At 32.2% G+C, this 22698-nt stretch overlaps 1 protein-coding gene across 1 annotated transcript in view; it reads left to right on the plus strand.

The window, feature by feature from the left end:
• The window catches only part of LOC129232055 (protein spire-like), a gene marked incomplete at its 3' end in the record, with an annotated part of 50986 nt that overhangs the window by 24272 nt on the left and 4016 nt on the right, over positions 1-22698 (plus strand). Inside the window, exons 5-11 of the mRNA XM_054866291.1 lie at positions 2512-2577; positions 2713-2874; positions 4440-4526; positions 8154-8289; positions 12952-13055; positions 18780-18888; positions 21835-21989. Of these exons, the coding sequence (XP_054722266.1) occupies positions 2512-2577; positions 2713-2874; positions 4440-4526; positions 8154-8289; positions 12952-13055; positions 18780-18888; positions 21835-21989 (819 nt within the window). The remainder of the gene's footprint in view (positions 1-2511; positions 2578-2712; positions 2875-4439; positions 4527-8153; positions 8290-12951; positions 13056-18779; positions 18889-21834; positions 21990-22698) is intronic.

Raw genomic sequence — 22698 nt, forward strand, 5'->3', positions numbered from 1 at the left:
ATGTATAATCGCTTGGAATTTTTTCCTTTTCTTCTTTTTCTTTCTCTTCTCTCTTCTTTTTCTCTTTTTTCTTGAGACTAACTTTTCGGGGGGGGGGTTTTGTCCCCAAAACCCCCCCCCCTTAGCTACGCCCCCTGCGTTTAGACAATCATATATTAAAATGTTCTATGGACACACACCGCACTAACGCACTGCTGGCTACTGAACTCAACAAACGTCATGAAATCAATCGCCTGGGTTAACAGGGTTGCGGCATTCCAACATACTCAATGTATTATACAAAAGTCATTGATTACTAAAAGCGCATTTTTTACCTCTGCAACACAATCATTATCACTGACGCCTGAATATTTATGAACCGAAAAAGGAGAATTCAGCACAAACTGCATGTTTTTTTTTTTTTTTTTTTTTCATTCTTTAGAATGAAATACACGCAAATACAAAGAAATTTTTTTTGAAAAGACTTCTTTTGCAAAGAAAAGGAAGAGACGAAAATACGCGTTAAATGAACGCAAGACAATCCAAACTGTCTGCGTGATTTTACATTTTATATACCCGTAATGACGTCAAAGGAGCGCAATTACGTAATACGGCCTTTCCGAACGTCCCGAAAAATTTATAAAGAATTTGGCAACAATTGTCTGGAAACAGAAAACAAACATGGCCGCTTACATCATCATTCGTCTTGCGAATGTAAACAATATGTCTTATCAAACAACAGAATTTCAGGACAGGATTTTACCGCGCAGTAGACATGGAATTATGATTGCTCTATATTTACTAAAAATACTGATGGTTCGGCTAAAGTGTCTGAAGCCTCGATAGGAAGAAATAATAGCGAAAAAAATGCATTTACAGCGTTCAAGTTTTCCAAAACGCAAGTTTCTTGCTGGAAAATATTTTTTCAAAACCAAAGGTGAACAAGCTGGATGATCTTAACATAGCATCTGTTGGGAAGCATTAGAATGTATGAATCCTCACTGTTGAGTATGACGAATGTTGAAAAATCAAGCCCATCAGTTGGGGGCAATTCCTACCCCCTGGCTTTTAGAAATTATTGTTGTATTTGCACAATTCTAAGTAGGCATGCATTTTTTTTTTTTTTTTTTTTGCGAACCTAGGAAATTGTGAAACGATTCTGGGACTTGTTTCTATTTGTAATATTGTATGTATGTACAACCTCTTGACATAGTGGTTCAGTAAATTAGTCATAAAGAAAAAAAATGTTTCATTATTATAAATTGCGGCATTTTTGTTTTGTTTCTTTAAATAAAAATCACAACATTTAAAATCTTATGTAAGTATAATCAGTAAATTAATATTTTAAAATTTTTATATTAAACTTTTATGATTCCTTTCATGGGCTTTTTCTTTTTAAATATCTAGGGAACAATAATGACCATGATGGGCATTAAAAATAATGTTTGATACCATTTCGTTAAATATGATTTTAAAAATAAGGGTTTTTTTTTTTTTTTTTTTTTTGAAATATCAGTAGTTAAAGGTTATCTATGTTAAATCTTTATGTGTTGAAACCGTTTCAATTTTAGCATGTATGTTTCTTTGATGCCATCAGGGGCGAAGCCAGAGGAGTGGGGGAGGGGCAGATGTTCTCCCTAGAAGAGGACCTTTTGTGTGTTTATCTCTAATGTCACCAAATATAACTTTAAATTATATTTTTAGAACTTCAATTTCAAAAATTCTTCCGGAGAGCTGCTACATAACGGCTTTTCCCGCACATCTGGCCATAAATGGCATGAAATATTCTCTTTTTTTGGGAGATGGAGGGGGACTTTAGTTTCAAGCCATTTCCGGGGTTTAGCACTGCCGAAGGGGGAGAACAGCTAAAAATCACTGTCTTGTTGCGTCAATGCTTGCTCCTTCCAAATGGAAATTCTGGCTATGCTCATGGATGCCACATGTGTGCAATATTAGCAGTTAGCTGCAGTTATGTAGCAATCTTTTAGCATATTTTTTTGGCTTTGGACATCTCCAAAAGGGGATTCAGTTTTTGGTATTAGAGGGGGTCTTTATTGGATAGGGAAAGACATAAATAAAATATTTGGGGACAATAGTGATTTGGGGCGAGTTTTTGAAATATAAGTCCCACACAACTTTGGAAATTTCGGTCACTTTTGCTCTCTTCCTCTGGGTCTGCACACTTGAATACCTACAATTGAATCTTCCAATAGTGCACCACAAAGGATATTGAGCAAAAATACAACTTTATTTTTGTGGATAAATCTTTTTTTTTTTTTTTTTATTCTCTCTGTTGGCATCTCGTAAAACACATAAATAATAAGAAACTAGGATTATAATAAAAAATTGTTACACAGATAATAGTTAGAGGTTTCTGGTATTTTCAACCTTTTTTTTAACATCCCAAAGTACTTGTGAATTATCTGTTCTGTTTATAAGTCCAAAAATATGGCAGATGTATTTTGTAAATGAGTACCGATTCTGTTTTATTTTGCATATTGCTTTTATTGCTACTACAAATTTAATTTTCAGATTCTACCATCATCTGATGATGAGACAGAACACAAAACTCTCGCAAAACTTGGCATTCAGGATTGGGTATGTCTACCATTTAAACATTAAGCTCTGTAAAGTATTATTAACAATACTTTTTGAAAAATTAGATGTTTTTGCAATTTGAAATACATTTTTTTCTTCAAAAATGTGTGGAGTAATTTTTATGTTCTTTTTTAGGCAAGATTATGGATGCAAGTCATTCACCAATTAAGGCAGGGTGTTAAGCTCAAAAAAGTGGACCCTACGCACTTTCACCACCCCTTTGAGTTTGAACTTACTCCCTATGAGATGCTCCTGGATGACATAAGATCACGGCGGTATAAACTTCGTCAAGTCATGGTGAGTTGTATGTTGTAAGCCTCTAAGATCTAAGTTCACTGATACATATATATGTATCACTTGTTGTATATTTTGATATATGTATCAGATATGTACTTTGAAATTATCATGATATATATTTTTTGTTTTTAGAACTAAAATATTTACAATATTAAAATTATACTTATTAATTTTATCAACATTATATTCCTTTGTTATTAAAAATTATAATTTTTAAAACTAACAAAAGTTATAAAACCATCATTTAATTATAAAAGGATGTATTACTATACCATTTATATCATGTAATAGTTAGCTAGTTTTTTATTTTATGCAAATACAAAACTACCAGCAACAGGCTCTGGGCCCAGCTAGGCTGGTCCTAGTCAATTTACAATCCCCAGTGAAGATCAATGGCCCTCTTAAAACTATCTACTCTCTTGCTCATTACCACCTCTTCCGTAAGCTGTCCCAAGGTTCCACTACCCTTCTAAAATAATAATTTTTCCTAATATCCATGTTAACCTGAGATTTAAATAGCTTAAAAGAATGACCCCTTGTCCTGTTTTCAGTGCTAAACTTCAGCCCCGTAACATCTTTCATTTTAATAAGTCTAAACAACTGAATCACATCCCCTGGGTCTCTTCTTTGCTCAAGACTGTACATTTTTAGCATTCTAAGCCTGGAATCGCCGTCTAAATGAGAAAGTTCATTTATTAGCCTTGTAGCCCGCCTTTGAACCCTTTCCAATACATTAATATCTTTCTTAAGATAAGGAGACCAAAACTGAGCTGTTCATAAAATAATTAGGAATGTTATGTAACAGTTTTAAAGTAAATAAAAGTACTTAGCTAAAAATTAAAAGTTTGTCAGAAAAAAGCCAAATGTGTTGTTCCTTGTAAAAAGGGTGTATCTCCATGTTTTTAAAATGTGTATGTATTTGCTTGCTGAATGAAATCACATTCAGCTATACTTTTTAGCATAAAAGAGACGCAATTCACTTTTCAGAGATAAATATCTAATGACGAATAGCAGCTGAACACTTTTTTTTCCCCTTAAGAAAAGTTTTCAAAGGGCTTTGTATAGTAAGACATAGTAAAATCATTTACAAGGGGAATGATTCATTTTTCCAGTGAACCAACCATTCAAGTGTATCTCTGTGTACCGGCTTATGCATTATTTTTATTTATGAATTATAAAAAAAATTTAATTTAGCTAAATTAATTTAAAATAAGTAAAGCAGCTAATGCTGAAGTACCTTAATTTGAATTACCTAAAAAGATTATTTTCTAACATTTTAAATGTCTTTCACACATGATTGTAAATATTTATATTTTTAATAATATAACATTTTTTTTTTGGATTAATGGTGAAAGAAGCATTAACTCTAAGTCTATAATAATATAGTGAAAAATGAGAGGTCTAATTGGAGCATGCTGTTGTTATTTTTTAAAAATTGAAAATATCAGATATTTATCAAAATATTCAATATTTTTGATAAATATGAAAATATTAGCATATTTTCAAACCCTGTCACGTTCACTTTTTGATTTACTGTATGTAAATTTCACTGCTTGTTCTTGTAGGTAAATGGTGACATTCCTCCTCGGGTCAAGAAAGACGCACACGCTCTCATCTTAGAATTCATTCGTTCCAGACCTCCTCTAGTTCCAGTAAGATTAAATACGTTTTGTTCTGCTCTTGTTTATGCTCTTTGGGTTTGCGTTAGATTTGTGTGCATATCCTGGCCTCAGAACAACAGTATGATGTCTTACTATTGTTAGCAGGCTTAGATGTCTTACTGTTGATCAAAGCGACAATGTGTTCTTCAATTTCCATTAAACAGTTAAGGTCCTAGGTCAGCAATTCTCAACCAATGTCCCACCGGACCGGTACCGGTCCAGTACTCAGAGATTTATGTTTCTGAACGTTAAAAAAAATGTCTTACTCAAATTCAGAGAACACCATAATAGATAAATTAATATTCTGTACCACATCTTTTAGGTGCATTTTGTAATTGATTTTTGTATTTTTCCATTATGTTTCAGCACTGTTAAACGCTTCTGTATAAGTATCACAATAATTACTTACCTTATTCTTAATGTTTAAGTATGTTTTGTAACAATTCTTGTCCCATCAAATAAAGTTTTATTTATACATTTATTAAATCATTTATTATTATTATATTTTGTAAAAAAGGAAAACAACTCTTGGTCATTCGTAAAAGTATTCACGAGTATTTAACGGCCCATGACTTCTTTTTTTTCTTTTGCAAAAAAAAGAAAAAAAGGAAAACACCTCAACAACCTTTTTTAAAAAATCCGGTGTTTTAAATGGTTCTCAAATGCAAGATATTTTTTCGGGGAGGAGGGGGGGTGAAAGAAAAGAAGGAAAAAACGTCACCAGTCCGCGAATCATATTCAAAAGTTGTTGCCGGTCCGCTTATCAAAAAAGGTTGAGAAACGTCCTAGTTGATGCAATTAATATTACTTAGCAAATATTCAAGCCCGTCTCCTGGGGCAGAGGACCTGCGCTTAGGGTGGCAGATTTTAGGCTCGGTAAATTTTATGATGGCAAAATGTAAGGAGGCAGGAAGATAAAAAGAAATGAAAACTCAAATTTGTTTCTTAGTTTGAATAGTATTTTGCAAAATCATTTATTAAAACTATCAGCAATTGCAATTTAATGAATGCGTAATAATTTTCATTTACATTTTTATTTTATTTTCAAATGGTATTAATATTATTAATACTCATACCTATTTACCTATGCCTCAATAGCGATTGTTTCATAATTAAAATAAATTGCTTGTTACAAAGAAAGGAATGGATAAAATATTGTTTGCTTTGTAAATACAGTATAACCCGAATTTAATAATTGTCAAGGGACTGGAAAAAGTTATTGTTAAATCAAGGAACTAGAGATTCAATGTAGTCAAATCCAGACCAGTGAAATATATCATCAAATAGTGGAAATCGTTAAATCGAAGTTATACCGTAATTTGATGCCTGAGTGCTTTCCTGAAAATTATTTTTAAGTATTTGTAGTATTTTGTCCAAAACTGATTCTGTTCATTACTACACTATTTAATTAGGTATTATCCTTCATTTGCAATTGTGTGAGATTTTTATTTACAGTCAAACTTTGTTTTGTTCTAACTTTTCTTAAGTGGCAAATCAAACCACACAATTAAACTTACACAATAACCTTCAAACAGTGTTATTCTAATGAGGTAATTTCCTTCAGTCAAAAGTACTACTTTTTGTCATCGAAATGGATAGAATGAGCAAAAAAAAAAAATTAACATGGACCCAAAAAATACTTTCATTTTCAAAACAGTTTTTTTTAATTAATTTTTTTTAATGTCTGATTTTTCAAACAAGGCGTGGTCTTGATGACCTCACAAATGATGCACTTTGCCGCATCTTTCTACTACGTTTCCACGTTATGAAAATCAAGCAGCGAATTAAAATTGCGCTCTACGCTTGCTATCAACCATATTGTTGCCAATACACGTGACTAAAGATGCGAATTAAATATTTTGCACTGTGAATGGCAACACAGAATGGCATTTCATCATTTTGGATGTGATCGGCAGAAGTCATAAACAATGAGAGCGCTCTGTTTAACTAATTTTTTTTAAATATTAAATGTAAACAAATTTATTCAAAAATGGTCAGATTCTATGTTTTTAAGCTGGCTCTTTCCGAAAAAAAAAATACTTTTAAAACTTTGGAAACGACCCCATTGTATAGTGAAATATGTCTGCTAAACTATAAGGGAAATTGAATAGTCCTTGCATTATTGATATTGTGGTTGACAAATCAAACCACGAATTAGACAATCAACAATAATCTTCCAACAGTGTTATTCTAATATAGTGAAATCTTTCTGCTAAACAACAAGGAAAATTGAATCAGTGACACCGTGGTTGACAAATCAAACCACAAATTAAGACATACACAATAATCTTCCAACAGTGTTCTTCTTATATAGTGAAATCTATCTATTAAACAATAATGAATATTGAGCATTACTTGCATGCTAGTCTGATATTGTGACCCTGATTAGTGCCTGCAATATTTTCTTCACTCTTTTTTCCTACTAGTACATATTTTTCAAAGTTCTCAAAGTCACTTAAAGTTATATTTTGCTATCCCATATCATAAACTGTTTTCTTTTATGCTTGTGGCTTTAGACTGGACTTACAGTTAATACAGTAACATTCATATTTTCTATATTAATAAACTCCTGTATCCGTTTTCCAGTTCATATTAGTAGTTAATGTTAATTATTATCATTATTTTTTTAATATATAGTTCTTGTTTTACACTTTGCTCACAAATTTAGAAAAAATATTTAAACAAATGTAAAGTAGCTATAAACTTTATAAGCTTTTGTTCTGGCAAATATTTCCAAAGCTGAGAAATATATAATCTTATTTTGAACGCTTATAAAGTAAAAGATTTTCATCAGAATCCTATTTATGTTTGTTGCCTTATGTTTTAACTTTTTGTATACAGGTCTTAAAATAAAAAAGCACACTAACAAAAATCTTGTTTTGAAATGGGGTCGTTTCCAAAATTTTAAAAGTATTTTTTTCTGAAAGAGCATGCTTAAAAACATAGGATCTGACCATTTTTTAAGTAATTTGTTTAATATTTTAATAAAAAAAACTTAAATCCCTGCGCTTTCTTTGTTTACGCTTTCGCCTATGAAATGCCATTCAGTGTTGCCATTCACAGAGCAAAATATTTAATTTGCATCTTCATTCACGTGTATTGGCAACGATATGGTTGATTGCAAGCGTAGAGCGCAATTATTCAATTCGCTTCTTGATTATCATAACGTGGAAACACGGAAGAAAGTAGCGGCAAAGTGCATCATTTGTGACGTCATCAAGACCATGCCTTGTTTGAAAAGCTAGACATTTATAAAAAAATGATTAAAAAATAACTGTTGGGAAAATGAAAGTACTTTGTCGGTCTACGTTATTATTATTATTATTTTTTTTTTTTTTTTTTTGCTTATTCTATCAGTTTCAGTGACTAATAGTAGTACTTTTATGGAAGGAAGCAACCCCATTGATAACTGATTATGGCAGAGTTACATTCCTGTGTGACTACTTTATTTTTTTAAGGAAATGCATAGATATGTATTGTTATCTTGGATATTAAAGATAATTGAAGAGCAAAATCCTTTTTTATAATTGTTTGTTTAATTTAAGAAATAAGCCCTTTTTCAGCTTTTATTAATCTGTGTATTAAATGCAAAGATCCATGTCCTGTCTTTCCCCATAGGTATCCAAGAGGAAATTACCACCTACTCCACCTAGAACACTTACATTGTATGAAAAGTTGATGGCATCCATCAAACAGCAGCACAAATTGAAACCAACTGTTCAACAGAATGGAGAGGGGAACAACAAAAGAAAAAGTTAGTTATTTGTTTATGAAAGATTAAATTTTAATTTCTGTTGTATTTAGTCGTTGATGCGTTTTAACCATGCAATTGAATGCAAGGTTCCATGTCATTGCTGCAACTCATTAGGACTAGCAGTAAGAATCCTGTTAAATCACCTAGCAGTAATTTTCCGCTTTTCACCACTCAGAACAGTTGCTGCAATTTTGGTAAATTCAGTCTTGTACACTTTCACACAAACTTTTCTAGCCCATGTTTATTGTTCTATTTGCAGACCAAATCGCTTGTTCTCCTATTAAGTTGTGCCAACAATTCCCCCTGGTGTATAACCAAAATTTCTGTGCTCCCTAAAAAGTATGAGTCTTTCATACCTGTAAACACTTTCAACTAAGTTGTCTTAGATGTAATTATTAACTCTAAAACATATTTTGAAAAATTGTGTTTTTAAAAGTTATTAGAAATTTTACTGTATCCTTTATACTGGCAAACAGTTTTGATAAATGTGTGACTTTTTGCATTTTGTAGTTTTATTAGACAAAAACTGTCTTAACGGTCGGTTCTCGGCAAGTTTGAAAGAGAACCAAATTTTACGCAATTTCCATATTGCATGCAAAGAACGGTCTTCAAATATTTGAGCATGAAGACTGGTAGCAAAGTAATAATTCAATATTGATGTAGATTCACTACAATTAAATATATTTTGGCATAAAAGCCCCCCCCCCCCAAGTTCACTACATAAAATCCGAACAGTTTATAGTTTAATTTGGATTTCTATTTTGAAATAAATGCTCTGTAATGTCTATGCCAATATAGTATACAACTTAGCACAATTCCTTATTTTTGTTTTCTGTAATTTTACTTTTGTGATATCTATGGTCACAAACACAAAATTTATAATATAGATTGGCTACACCCACCACACACTACTCTCTTATGCAAGAAGGATGTGTCTCAATTTTTTTCACCATCCAAAAATAATGTTGTCACACTTTTTTTCAACATATTTTGCCTGTCCTTTGTCACAAAGTATCACACTTCCCCTTACCCCCTCCCCTCATGTCATGCTATATTAGGTGAACCTATTGATATAAAAGTATTTTTATAATGCCTAATGTACAGCGCCCGACTGAAGTTTTTGAAGGCACTGGGCACGAAATTTATTTGGTGCTCTCCCCCCCCCCCCAATCTTAGCTTATTTTGTATACAGAAGTAGTAAAATATATTGATACTTGCATATTAACATATCTGTACTAAATTTGGTGGTATTTTATTGCAGCAAATAGAAGTGACATAGTATTACGATAACTAAACGTAATAATATAAGATGTTGTCAATTTTTGCCCATTTGAAAAAGCAATTAATATCAAAATTATCTATGTTATAACTTTAAAAAGTGTTGAAAATATAGAATGAACTTGGAGTAGTTTTAGGATTTGCGAAAGAGATCAAATTTTTACAAGGAATTTTTTTTTTAGATTTAATATTTGCATATTGCTATAGCATGATATGGAATGTATCCAAAATCAAAATTTTACCTACAGATTTGGTGCCCTGGGCCCGTTCCCCGTGTGCCCATGCACAGCCATCTTAACACAAGGCCTGCGCGCTCATTCAACATGGCCGCCCGTGAAGGCCGTTTGTTTACATCTCATAATAGCTCTACCGTGAATAAAAATTTAGATTTTTTTATAATCCATTAGAAAAAACAGTTATTTTTTGCATGAAATACTCCGATACATCTCTAAATTAAAAATTTATATCGTTCGAGTTTTAATATCGACACAAATAGTTCTTAAATAGTAAACTAAATTAAAATTCATGCATGACACATTAAATATTATATTCGCAATAAATATATAGATAATGAATAAAAATGAAAATTTTAATGGGTAAAAAGAAAATACACTTCAACTTCAAATCATAATGCAAAAGAAAGTACGAAATAAATTTTGCTTACTGTAAATTGTAAAATGATTAAGACAGACGGGGAAGATAAACGGGAAGTGCATATTTCTTATTCATAAACTAATAAATATTTTGCATTTTTCACACGAATGATTTACAGTAGTATTGATTTCGTTTGATAAAAATACAGACAAATGAGAAAAAAAAAAAGATGGAATAAAATGAACCATTATTTAGCCTTATTTCTAACTGTTACAAACAAAAGAAACAGCATACATTTTTGAGAAAAAAATCACTCCAATACTCAATAATAATTACAAATCATCTGAACAATTGAAACAAACTAAACAATTGGTATAAAAAAAACAATACTGATCCATATATTTCAGAGTAAAAAATATAATTAGATTTATCATGAGTTATCTGTGAGTTTTTTTTTTTTTTTTGAGAAGTTATTCAACAGTATGTTATAAATCGTTTGCATAATATTTCTCAAAATCAAGAAAATGGTGTGAGAGCTAAGCTTGTAATGGTCATGTACCACATTTCTAATGCATGGCTCGCTAATAGTTGTTAAAAGCTTTAATTCATTTTCATTTGCTATGAATTCCTCCAAAAAAAAAAAATCCAACATTTTAAAATATATTTATACAAATAGAAGCTGGGTTTAAAAGAAAAAGTTGGTGTTTTTCAAAAGTCACGATTTCATGTATCTATTAAACTGCACTCTTCAGAGAATTCATATTATAAAACTCCCTGAAAATTTAATTACAAAAAATAATCATTTACCAAAGTGAGGGCAAAAAGCTTCGTCATTAAAATCGAAAGTAATAAACGTGTATTACATGAAAAAAACATAAATAAAAATGCGTACCTTTCAATAATAGAGTACAGTACCTTACAGAAATAGAAACTGCTTTAAAAGTTAAAACAGATGCTCTTTTTAATGAACCGCGATCTAATGTATATATTAAACAGCACTCTACAACCAATTCATGTTACCTAAAAAGTTCCGTGAAACAATAGTTACAAAAAATAATCATTACACAAATAGAGGGCAAAAAAGCTTCGTCATTAAAATCGAAAGTGATAAAAATATGTAGCATGAAAAAACATACATAAAAATTCGTCCCTTACAAGTAAAAAATCCTTAAAATATTATTTAACAAGTACAGTAAAACTCCTCAAATACGGACACAAACAAGACAAAAATTTTTGTTCGCAATAGAGGGGTGTCCGCATGACAGAGGTTTAATAATACCTTTTAATTTTACCTTAGAAACGAGGAATTAAATACTGTCCACATAGGAGGGGTATCCGTTAGGAGGGATTTTACTGTATTTATTTTTATTATCAATCTGCTTAAAAATAACCATTAGTAACCACACTTACCTTCTTAACATTTTTTAATCCAACAATAGTAGCTTCAAACATATTTGGAGATGTTAAACATTTGATACGTTAAATTTTCACCACCAAAGATCCCAACGGCTTATAATGTAAACTTGACGAAACGTAACGATTTAGCACAGTCAAATACAAAGAACAAAAAAGAAAACATCATTTCAAGTCTCCATAAAGACAGTTGATAACGTATTCACACATTTGGAATAAATATTACTTTGCTATTTGATACTAAAGTTGTGAGATGAAATACAATATTGCATCCGCAACGAGCAGCTACTTGAAGTGCACAACACTGTTTGAACTAAAGGAATTTTCCCGCTCAACGCCTGCTCGAGGTCACGTGACATCGATTGCGCAATACAGCACGTAGGCCTGATATATAGAAGGCTGTGGCCCATGCCTTAATCTGGCCCTGGCGATGTCACGTTTCTTGTCACCCACTCCTTAATCCTTTTCACAAGTTCATGAACCTCCTCAAAGCATGACATCAGTTAAGGAGGTGCATATTTCTATCAAAAAATGATGTGAAATATTAACATTATGTACATACTGAACAATATTAACAGCTTCTTGTTGGTGTTTAATCTAACATTAAGTAAATAATAGTTTTTCGTGTTTTCCCAAAAGTTTTTTAAATCGACCTGTTTGCTTTTGCATTTGTGACGTGGCTCTAACACTTTTTTATCTATAAAGATCATTTAAAAGACTTATACCATAGTCTTTTATATTTTATAATTGACCTGATTTACTTTTTTTCCTCTTCATAGTAGTTATAAACATATTATATTAATCGAAAAGCTTGAATATGATTTTAAAAAAAAGCCGTGATAAGAAAAGTAATTTTTAAAGAGATATTAAACAAAATTTTACATATATACTGATAGACATTATTTTTTATTTTTTGAGATGCTCCTTTCTAGCTTTGTTGATATCGTTAAAAAGAAGTCACTGTCTCTTATTGGGGAAAATTCTAGTAATTGTAACAATTAGATGATTTTTTCCTTTTGAGAAACATAAGATTAACTATTATCTCATTTTTTTTTTGTTATAATTAGTACATTTAGTAAAAACCAACTCTTAGTATGGAAATTGATTACAAATCATAGCAATTTTTATTCAGATATGTAGTAGCTGTTATTAAAGCTTGATTTTAATGCAATATTCTTGACATAATATGTACATACATTTTTAAACACTTAAAAGATCAGAATATTTGATTAATGAATCTAGAAATGTCTGTTTTATAATTGACCTGATTGACTTTTTTTCCTCTTCATAATTTGACTCTAATTTTGGCTTAGCCTATAAATTTCTTCTGAGTGCTTACTATTTTTGTGTTATGTTTACAATTTCATTTCCTTGTAGTTGAAACATCAAGAACAAAGCTGGAAGATTCTGATGACACTCCTCAACCTCAAAGAAGGCTTATCAAGCCAGATATTAGTTTCGGATTTTCCTCCAGTTTTGAGGTGATGTATTTTTGTTTTTAAAACAACTTCCCAAATTACCGTATTGTACTCATTTATTAGTTATTGTTCAGTAAATTTTTCTAAAATCTCTCTCAATGAAAATCCTTTTGTGTGCTGTTCAAGCTGTCCATCAAGTAGTGAATATGTGTTAGAGTTTTCAAAATTCTCAATTCCGGATTTTTTTAGTTTTCACGTTTGTTTTCAGAACACAAGCATTAGTAATGGAATGTCTGGTGTTTATTTTCAATAGCCATTTTATTGTTATCAATGAACTGAAGAATCTAGGAATTTAGCCACGAAGAAACAAGAAAAAAAGACCAAGAATAACATTACTCGTTTGCTTACTGGAGGCTCAAACACCTTTGGGGCTTAGAGCTTATCTTTGGTCAAACTAAACATATTTTCAATCCCATTGATGCTGACACTGCACCAAAAGGTATTCAAGATCGCCCTTTTCAAGTTTTGTGTTGTTATACTGAGAGCAGCCCCATCGCTGTGATGATTTTATAAAATATTTGAATTCTGTACAATATGTTTTTACAGCCCATTTTTTCATCTCACCCCATATTGTATTTTTTATATTACATGAAACCTAGAACAGGAATGGTGGGAGAATAGATTTTCAATTACTGCTTACTTATTAGCATCCACATGGTGGGAAAATGTAAAATAATATGCAACGTCTAAACGTTTCATAATTATTATTCAGTGTGATCCCATTGCAGTCCCATTCTGAAATCCTTACCACACATACACCACATTACAGTTGACTCCCGCTAGGACGCAATTCGACTTACGCGAAATGGCTATAACGTGAATTTTTCAAGAGTAACGAATTTTTCGCCCACAACACGATTTTTTTTTTGGAAGGAAGTATCAGCTTTGTTATTGGCGATTAAATATTGAATTCGTGAATGTTATTGCATCTCTTTCAGCATCACTGACAGCCAAAGTTCCCACACGAAACTAGCCTAGTGCATCAAATAACCACTCAGCATCTTTCATTTATTTGTTTTTTTTTCATTCTAAATATAAAATTTGTTGAAGTCGAATAGCACCTTAGTGTCACCTTCATCTAAAGTTTGAGAAGATGGGAAGAAAAAGAAAATTTCTGATAAAAAATATAAAAAACACTAAAATTCTCGATATGCTTGAACAACTACAAAACTTCGACGGTAGCGCAACAATAAGTATGAGTGAATCTTCTATACGTACAATTAAAAGTCAAAACGAAAAGATATCCGTAAAAGTTCAGAACTTAGTTTCAATATTGAAGCTTGCAGAGCAGTCTAGCAAAGTAAATATTATGAAAATGGAAGCTGCTCTTGTATTGTGGATTAATAAAGAGATCAGGAAGAGGAGATGTTGCCACAACTTGAAACCTTATAAAGGCGAAGCAAACATATTTAAAAATGTAGAATTAGATAAGAATAATGATCTGATCATGGAGCATAAATCATCGCTATCTTCATTTTTTAACTCTTAAATATTGTTACTGTATCTGCTGTACTATTATAGTTTTTCAATTTAATTTTACGCTTCCCATTGGTCCTTCATTTTGTTCATCTTAAAGTATTTCATGTTGAATAACAGTTTTTTATTTTTTAAATTCAGTAAAAGTTCAGTTATTTATGCAATAAACTGTAGTGTATGGTTAAGGAATGCTTTAGAGCAGTTTGAGGGGTGTTTATAAGTATTTGGTATGCTTTAAAAAATTTGTATGCATGCATTTTTCCACAACACAAAATTTAAACTTACGCAAGTAGTTTTGGAACGCATCCCTCGCGTAAGTCGGGACTTGACTGTCCTACGCAGAAAAGAATCAGATTTTTGAACAATATACCTTTGAAAATATTCGAGATCAAATAATGCTTTCATGTCCTGGAAATATTAATTTCACAGAACCTTGTCAAGTGATATTTTTTCCTTTGAAAGTCGATCCAAAGACCTTTAAAATGACACCTAGGGAAACACTCTAACAGAAGCTGCAAAAATGAATTTTTATAAATATCAAAACAATTTTTGCCATTTTTTGAGTACTTTAGGCAATTTCACACAAACACACTAATTAGTCCAGTCAATAGATACATTTTACCTTACAAAAAATGGGGTCAAAGATTTTTTTTTTAATTTCTACACATTGGTGCCGACATGGAAAAACCAAGTTATCCAACACGAAAGACCCCGGAAGAACTTTTGGAGGCCGAAAAAAAACCACAAAAATTTATGACTTTTTTTTGTTTTTTCCAAAATATCTCCGAAATGGTTCAACTTAGAAAAAAGTATTGAATATAAAGTTTAAAGAACATAAAATTTCCTACAACTTTTGTATTTACAACTTTTTTGTAGCACAAATAGCAAGCTTGCTATAGCTCTTTGAAAGTAGGCAGTTTTCCTCCACTCCGAAAAAAAAGCTTTCACACCGAACGCAAGGCGTCATCATTATTAGAACTTGAATCGAAACTTTAGTTTCTGAGAGTTTATCGACAGTTAGAGTAGTTTCAGTTTCTCCCCCCCCCCCCTGCCGCTGGACACAAAAGTAGCAATTCTGGCTGACAGATTACTGCCCACAAGACTCCAAAAACAGACGATGTATTATGAAACTGAAATACATATATACACATTCATTTAAAGCACATACCACAATGAATTAATAAAAGAAAACCCTTTCCCCACTGCTCACGGACTGACATTTTTGGTCTGACAGAGGTAGTCTTCATCAGACTCCAATAACAGATGATATATTGCAGTTTGTAGCTGGATTACACAATATATACATTCATTTTAGGCATATAATTCGTACATTCTAGTCTAATTATTGCAAACAAAGATGCGATTTTTAATCATTAATGTGAAGGAATGAATATTAGGCAGCTAATAAGCAAACAATCAACACAATCTTGCATCCTTTGCTGATACAATAATAATAATAAACCCTCCCCCACCGCTCGTTAACTAATATTTCTGGTCTGACAGAGGTAGTCTTCATCAGACTCCATTAACATATGATTTATATTGCAGTTTGTAATTGAAATACATAATCTTCCCATTCATTTAAAGCACATAATTCGTACCATCGATTCTATTATAAGCAAAAATGGGATATTTGAATATAAAGGTGAATGAATAAATATTAGGGTGATAATAAGCAAACAATAGACATAATAATGCATAAATGAATGTACAGTAGTAATACGTAATGAACACTTTAAAAAACACATAAAAAAATTCTGCAGAAACTGACTTTTTGAGGCATAAAAACCCCAAAAGAATTACCTTTCAAAATGAAAATCCAACTGTAGAAGCTTAATACATACATCTAAATTGCAGGGAGATTCATTCGACCTTAAAGCAAATAGAGAAAGGGCAACAAAATATGCTGTTTATCTTCTTCAAAGCCGTTTTGAAGGCCCAGGTTCTCCCGGTTCAGAATCTGTAGGAGGTAGAAAGAAGCTGTGGTCCTTTAATTGTTCATCCCCTTGTTGCGGTAATTCCAAAAGCTCCTGGAACAAATCATCTTCAGCAGTTTCATGAAATTTCTGCAACATTTTCACAATTTGTACCACTGCAGTGTTTTCACTTGCTGGAGCATTTTAAACCTGCCTTGTGACAAGAACAGGTTCCAGTACAATTTTTCTTGCAGGTACAAGGTACAATCTTCAAAAGATTCTGAATAACTGAATCTCTTTTCGTGTCAACAGGCATTAGATCTTGCGTTCTGCGTTCCCAACCCCATTTCTCTGGATCAATTATGTTGTCCTAACAACTTTGAATTTGGTGGTAGCACCAATATGAGTGATAACGTCCAGCATCCCCCCCCCCACACACACATTGGAGGTAGCCCTGCAAGATTTATTTTAGCCCTGTATACTAGTTTTATAAAAAGATTAAATTGCAAAGTATCCAAAGATAGGTTTAAATACTTTATGTCACCTGTGCATAATATTTTCAAAATGTTTTCTCCAGCTGCAGCTACGGCATCATGATGACTGATTGGGTCCATAAATAGCTTCCTTAATTTCAGGAGGGTTTTTTTTTTTTTTTTTTTGACTATTTTGTACAACTTAATTTTGCCTTGGCCAAAGATTGCCGAAGTCGTATCACTCCCACTAAACGCATGGATGAAAAGAATATTGCTTTGGTCAAACTGAAAAAATTTAGTGGGGAAGAAAACAAATCACAAGCATTCCCTCTTCCAGGTTTTACAAAGAACAAGTTGCTGAAAGGCTGTCCTAAAGCTGTCATCAGCACCAACAGATCTATATTCTCTCGCCCACTATGACAACCTTTTCAATTTCCTTCGCCTTTGTAAGAGCAGTAAGTCGGCATCCTTTTGAGTCTGCCTGACTTCAATGCCACACTCTTCGAAATATGTCCCAAGAAGTTGAATAAGACGATTCTTGTTATAATTTGCCAGAAATCTTTCTTGAGGAATTTAATCAACATGTTAGTTTCAACCATTACTTCAAGGGAAGAGATAATTTGCTCATTGATATAGCATTTGTGACAGGCAGTGTGAATTGTCACTTCTTTTAAATCCTTCAAAAAACGTTGATTCTCTTCATTTTGACGTTTTGCGCTACATCTTTGAAGATTTTCTATTCCTTTCTCCTTCACAATCTTTATTTCGCATTCATTCAAACTGATTTCGCAAATAATAATAAAAAAAAACCACCTTGGTCAGGCGTAATCATTTCTAGAAAAAAAAAATTGTAATACAGAACACACAGATTAATGAAACATACTATCGCTCAAACTCTGAAGTGAACAACGTGAGTAGCTATTGAGTCGATTCATCTCATTTGGTGAGAGAAAAAAAATGGGGGGGATAGAATGGGGGTGTTTTGTTTAAGTTAAAGGGAACGGAGGCATTTACCTTCAGCTCACAAATAATTTCCAAGGTCAGACTGCCGGCGTTTCTCCTTTTTTCCTCCGTTATCTGGTGCGCTTTCGTGCAATTTGCTGAGCGGTTCAGAAAAAGTGTTGACTTTCAAGAAGTTGTAACTCGCTTGCTTCTCATGCTACAAAAATGTTGTAATGACAAAAGTTGAAGGAAATTTAATCCTCTTTAACATTTGCATTGGAAGTTTTTTTTTGTAATTTTAACCATTTTTGAGATATTTTGGAAATACCACAAAAAGTCACATATTTTGGGGGGTTTTCGGTCCCCAAAACTTCTCCCGAGATCTTTCGTGTCGGATAACTTGGTTTTTTCATATTGGCACTAGTATACACAAATTTAAAAAATAAAATCTTTGACCCCATTTTTTGTAAGGCAAGCCCATTTTTTTCTGGTTCCCGTTCTGGTTTCCCGTTTGACTGGACTAAATGGGCAGAAAAATCTAAAAACATTATTTTTTTCCATCAATACGTAGGTAGGCTAAAACCTATAATTTTCATTGCAATTACTGGACATAAATCTGAATAGTGCTTTTTTTCTGCGATTTGATGCAGAATGACCCAAATGTTTTTGTAAATAATATATCATTTATAAATCGGGTGCCCACCTGGGGGGGGGGGTCATGGCACAGATTGTGGCATTGAAATTTTTAGGAGGGGTTGTTTTGAGGGGTATTTTTCTCATGGAGGGGGGGTCTTTGCAGTATTTAGGGGAGTGTGCCCTTGACCTTAGGAGAGAGACACCCCTGTATAAATTATGTACTGTTTCAAGACCTACTGTTGGTGATTTAATAATTTTCATGAAAATTATTCTTTGTCTTTTAGGATTTAGATGACATACCTCAGACTCCAATTGATGAATCACTTAGTTCCTTTCCTCTTCAAAACGGCAAAAGTTCTAACACAAAACTTGTCAGGAGTAGTAGTCATACAGGTGCTCAATTTTTTCAACTTATGCAATTTGTTTTAATAATGTGCTTAAGGTGGTATTCTAGTCTAAAGGCTCGATTTTGAGGCGATTTGGCGGGCGTAATAAAAAAGAAAACTGTAAACATTTTTGCTGTCATTTTTTATTAGTTTTTTTATTGATACTTGAGAAATATAAAAACGTATAATAGTGGGGTAAAAAATTCAAAATTGAAATCAGTAGAGGTCGGTAAAGTGGGGACTCAAAAAGGTGTCTACTGGTTGACAGGATTCCAATCCTACTGGTGATCTGAAACATGAAATTAAGGTTTATTCGTATCAAATAAGGATGTAAAATTGTCTAGACGTAGCCGATTTGGAAAAAAATTGCATAAAATGACGTCTTTTTGGAAAAAAAAGGTCATTTTTGCCTCCTTTTTTTCAACTTTAGTAATTTTTTAAAAATAGTAAAAAAACAAAAATACAGAAACCCTTAGGTGGAGACATTTTTAATAGTATTAAGAAAGTCTGTGCCGAATTTCAAAGAAATCGGTGCATTAGAACTTGAGATATCTTGTCAACTGTATTGAAAAATGTAGTTTCGAGAGAAATGCCTTTAAAGTTCGCATTTGCATTTCGGGCAGTCTGAGTGGTTTAATGGTATTCTATAATTATATTTTTTTGAACAGTCATCCCTACCTTATACATTGTTTCTTCTTATACCTCAAAAGCTACATTTTTGGCATATCTTTCTGCCATAAGAGCAGTTTTGCCTTCTTTTGAAGCTTCAAAAGCTCGTACCTCGGAGCGTTTGTCACTCTGTTGATCTCGTTTGCTGGCTTTTTCTTTATCTTAACAAAATTAACTATAACTTCGAAAATAATTCAAATTTCCTTAAATCCTCTTAGAGGCTTATTCTTAAAGGTCTAAACTTTAAAAATATGAAGAGAAAAAAAAATCTTTTTTTTTTTTTGAATTTATAGACTAGAATACCCCGTTAATATAACAGTAAAATTCATGGTTTTATTCCAAAGTATTATTCTCTAAGTGTTAATTATTGTTGCTGCTTCATAAGCAGAACTTGTGGATATTTATCTCTTATGTTAAAAACAGACATCATTTGGTAAAATATACTATGAAAAATATTCAGCAAGCTTATTTCATGTTTGATTTTTAATCTTTAAAAATGGAGCACGGGAAAAAATATTAAGGTAAAAATGGAAGTATGTCTTGGGGCAGGGAGGATGAAATGCAGTAGGAGGCAGGTGTGGCAAGCCATGATTGTCACAGACCACTTTTGATTTTTTTGATTTTTTATTTTATTTATTTTTTTTTGAAAGGTGGCTTGATTAATAGTGTTCTAGTCTAGGTTTTCCAAAACTACAGCCTGTGGGCCAAATGTTGCCCTGAAAACTGATCCATGTGCTCTGTTATTGTTTGAAAAGTGACTTGATGGAGAGCATCCTTAGCCACTAGTGCCAAAGCTACAGTCTATTTGTTCAGTACCTGATTATTAGTATCGCACAGGATATCAAAAAATTCATAAGTCAACTTCTATTCCACAATGCCCAGTCTCATTTTTTCAAGGCTTGAGTTAGCAGAGTTATTAGTTAAAACTTGAATTAGCATTCTTTTACAAATGTATAGTGAAAACTTACTCCCAAGTTTAAAATACCAAACAAAAGAACTTTTTTTGTTTTCTTTTTTGCATATAATACCATTTGTCTGAAACTTTCAAGTTACGTAGAACTAGAATTAAACCCTTTTTCAGTACATTTTAAATAGAATTCTACGCCTTTTATGTGATTGGTCGTTGGTCATTGTTGACAGAAAATTGGAGAAACCTCAATGATTTTTTAATATTTATGTGTTGCCATTTGTATTTGTTAGTAAACAAAATAATTGTATTTGATTTCAGCTCATAAGCAAGGCTTTGAAAACAGTATTCCGTTTCCTCTCTCGATTGCGCATTGGGACTATCGATACTTTGTCTCTGCTATTGTCTTTTCTTTTTTGTGTTTTCCCTTATTATCAGGAAAAAATTTTAATGTATTTGTATTTTATATGTGTTTCAACTCACGGAACTCATCTTAATACGAGGTTACAACCCCTTGAGGTCAGGTTTTTTTTTTTTTTTAATATTAGTTTTTCTATATTTTCTATTACATAATTTTTGATCTTATGTTTTTAGAAAAACCTATTTAATGGTTACAAAATTTAAGTATTCTTAAATATCTGAAAATTTAGGTTTTCGAAAAATGATTGGTGCCCAAATACTTTGATTAATCTTAAGATCTATGAGTAATTATTGTATTTGTATCTGTTTTCACAGTATAGATTAATTAAAAAAATTTGCCACTCTTACTAAATTTACACTCACTGGATATTTCATAGCTGCCAACTTGTACAATTTAGCCGTACATTGTAAGATTTTGGGATGTTTTGTACGATTGTACAATCTTACGGCAGATTTGTACAAGAACTGTGCACTTTTTTTTTGGATAACAGCATGGAGAACATTTTAATCTGTAGGAACTTACGAAAAACTATTGTTTAAAACAAGTTGTTGATAGACAATTTTTGGAAGCAGCAAAGTCAGCAACTTTTAAAAGTTTAAGTTCAAGGAAATGAAAGTTTATTTATTTTCTTGTTTTTAAATTTATTTATTTATTTTTTGCTTATAAAAGCACATATCAAGTAAAGGTAAAGATTTGAAAATGTTATAATACTTTAAATTTTAATACTTTTCTTTATAATGGTCAAAAAAGTGAGGAAATAACCACTGCATACATTGTAAGGTTTTTTAAGTTGGCATGTTGGCAGCTATGATATTTTAATTAAACTATGAAATGCATTCAAAGTTGTCTTAATATTTCAAACATGCACATAAAAATTTTATCAATGTCAGCATCAAAATTTTAATTGCTTTTTATGATTTTTATTTATAAAACTTTTTCCTTTTTTTCTTCTTCAGAGTCATTAGGTTCTGAGAGAAGGCATAGCATCAGTGTGTGTGAGTCTCCTCCTAAATCAGGTGACCAAACGCCACTAGATGATATGGTGCCTGGAGGAAGAAGGCTGCCCTTCCATGAATCTTCTAGTCAATCAAGGTCCGACTATTGGAAATCTGTAAGTGGCGTGCTAATTTACAGCATTTTTAGGACAAAACAATTGAAATGTTGCCCTAAGTAAAATACTAAACACTTTGTATCCCTTATGTGATGAAAATGTGTTGCAACACTTCACCTCTTTGCTTTTCAAAGCATTCACAACCCCAGGATTAGAACCGTGGTCCTACTGATTCCGAGTCAAATGCCTTTAGACCATGCACTGGGCATTTTTTCTTGAAATGAGACCTTGATATTTTGAGTGTGAGCGAAGTCATGCACTTTATTCAAAATATTTTAGTTTGTAAATTGGATTGCTTCAATATATTCAAGGAAAATCGATCCCAAAAAGTATGCTTTTGAAAAATTGAAAAATAGAATTTCCAAAGGAACTAGTGCTTAAGGTTGAAAATTGAAAAAGGGGCACTCGAAAAGAGCGCATTTACCTCTACCACTTGTCTATTGTTCTGTCATGTTTAAGGTAGATATGCTTGACTGTATTTGCATGTGACTAGAGAAATAACAATTTCTATTATCCTTCAATTTTGCTAATTTAATTTTTACATTGTTTGGATGAATGTGCTCACATTTTGTCGTTAATACAAATGTCACAACCAGCAGCTGGCTCCAGGCCCAGCTAGGTTGATCCTAGTCATTTTATCAGTTATCAATGAAGATCAATAGCTCTTTTAAAGCTATCGCCCGTCATTCATTACAGCCTGCTCTGGTAA

Source organism: Uloborus diversus, unplaced genomic scaffold (assembly GCF_026930045.1).
Source record: "Uloborus diversus isolate 005 unplaced genomic scaffold, Udiv.v.3.1 scaffold_1014, whole genome shotgun sequence".
In the NCBI taxonomy this organism is placed as follows: domain Eukaryota; kingdom Metazoa; phylum Arthropoda; class Arachnida; order Araneae; family Uloboridae; genus Uloborus; species Uloborus diversus.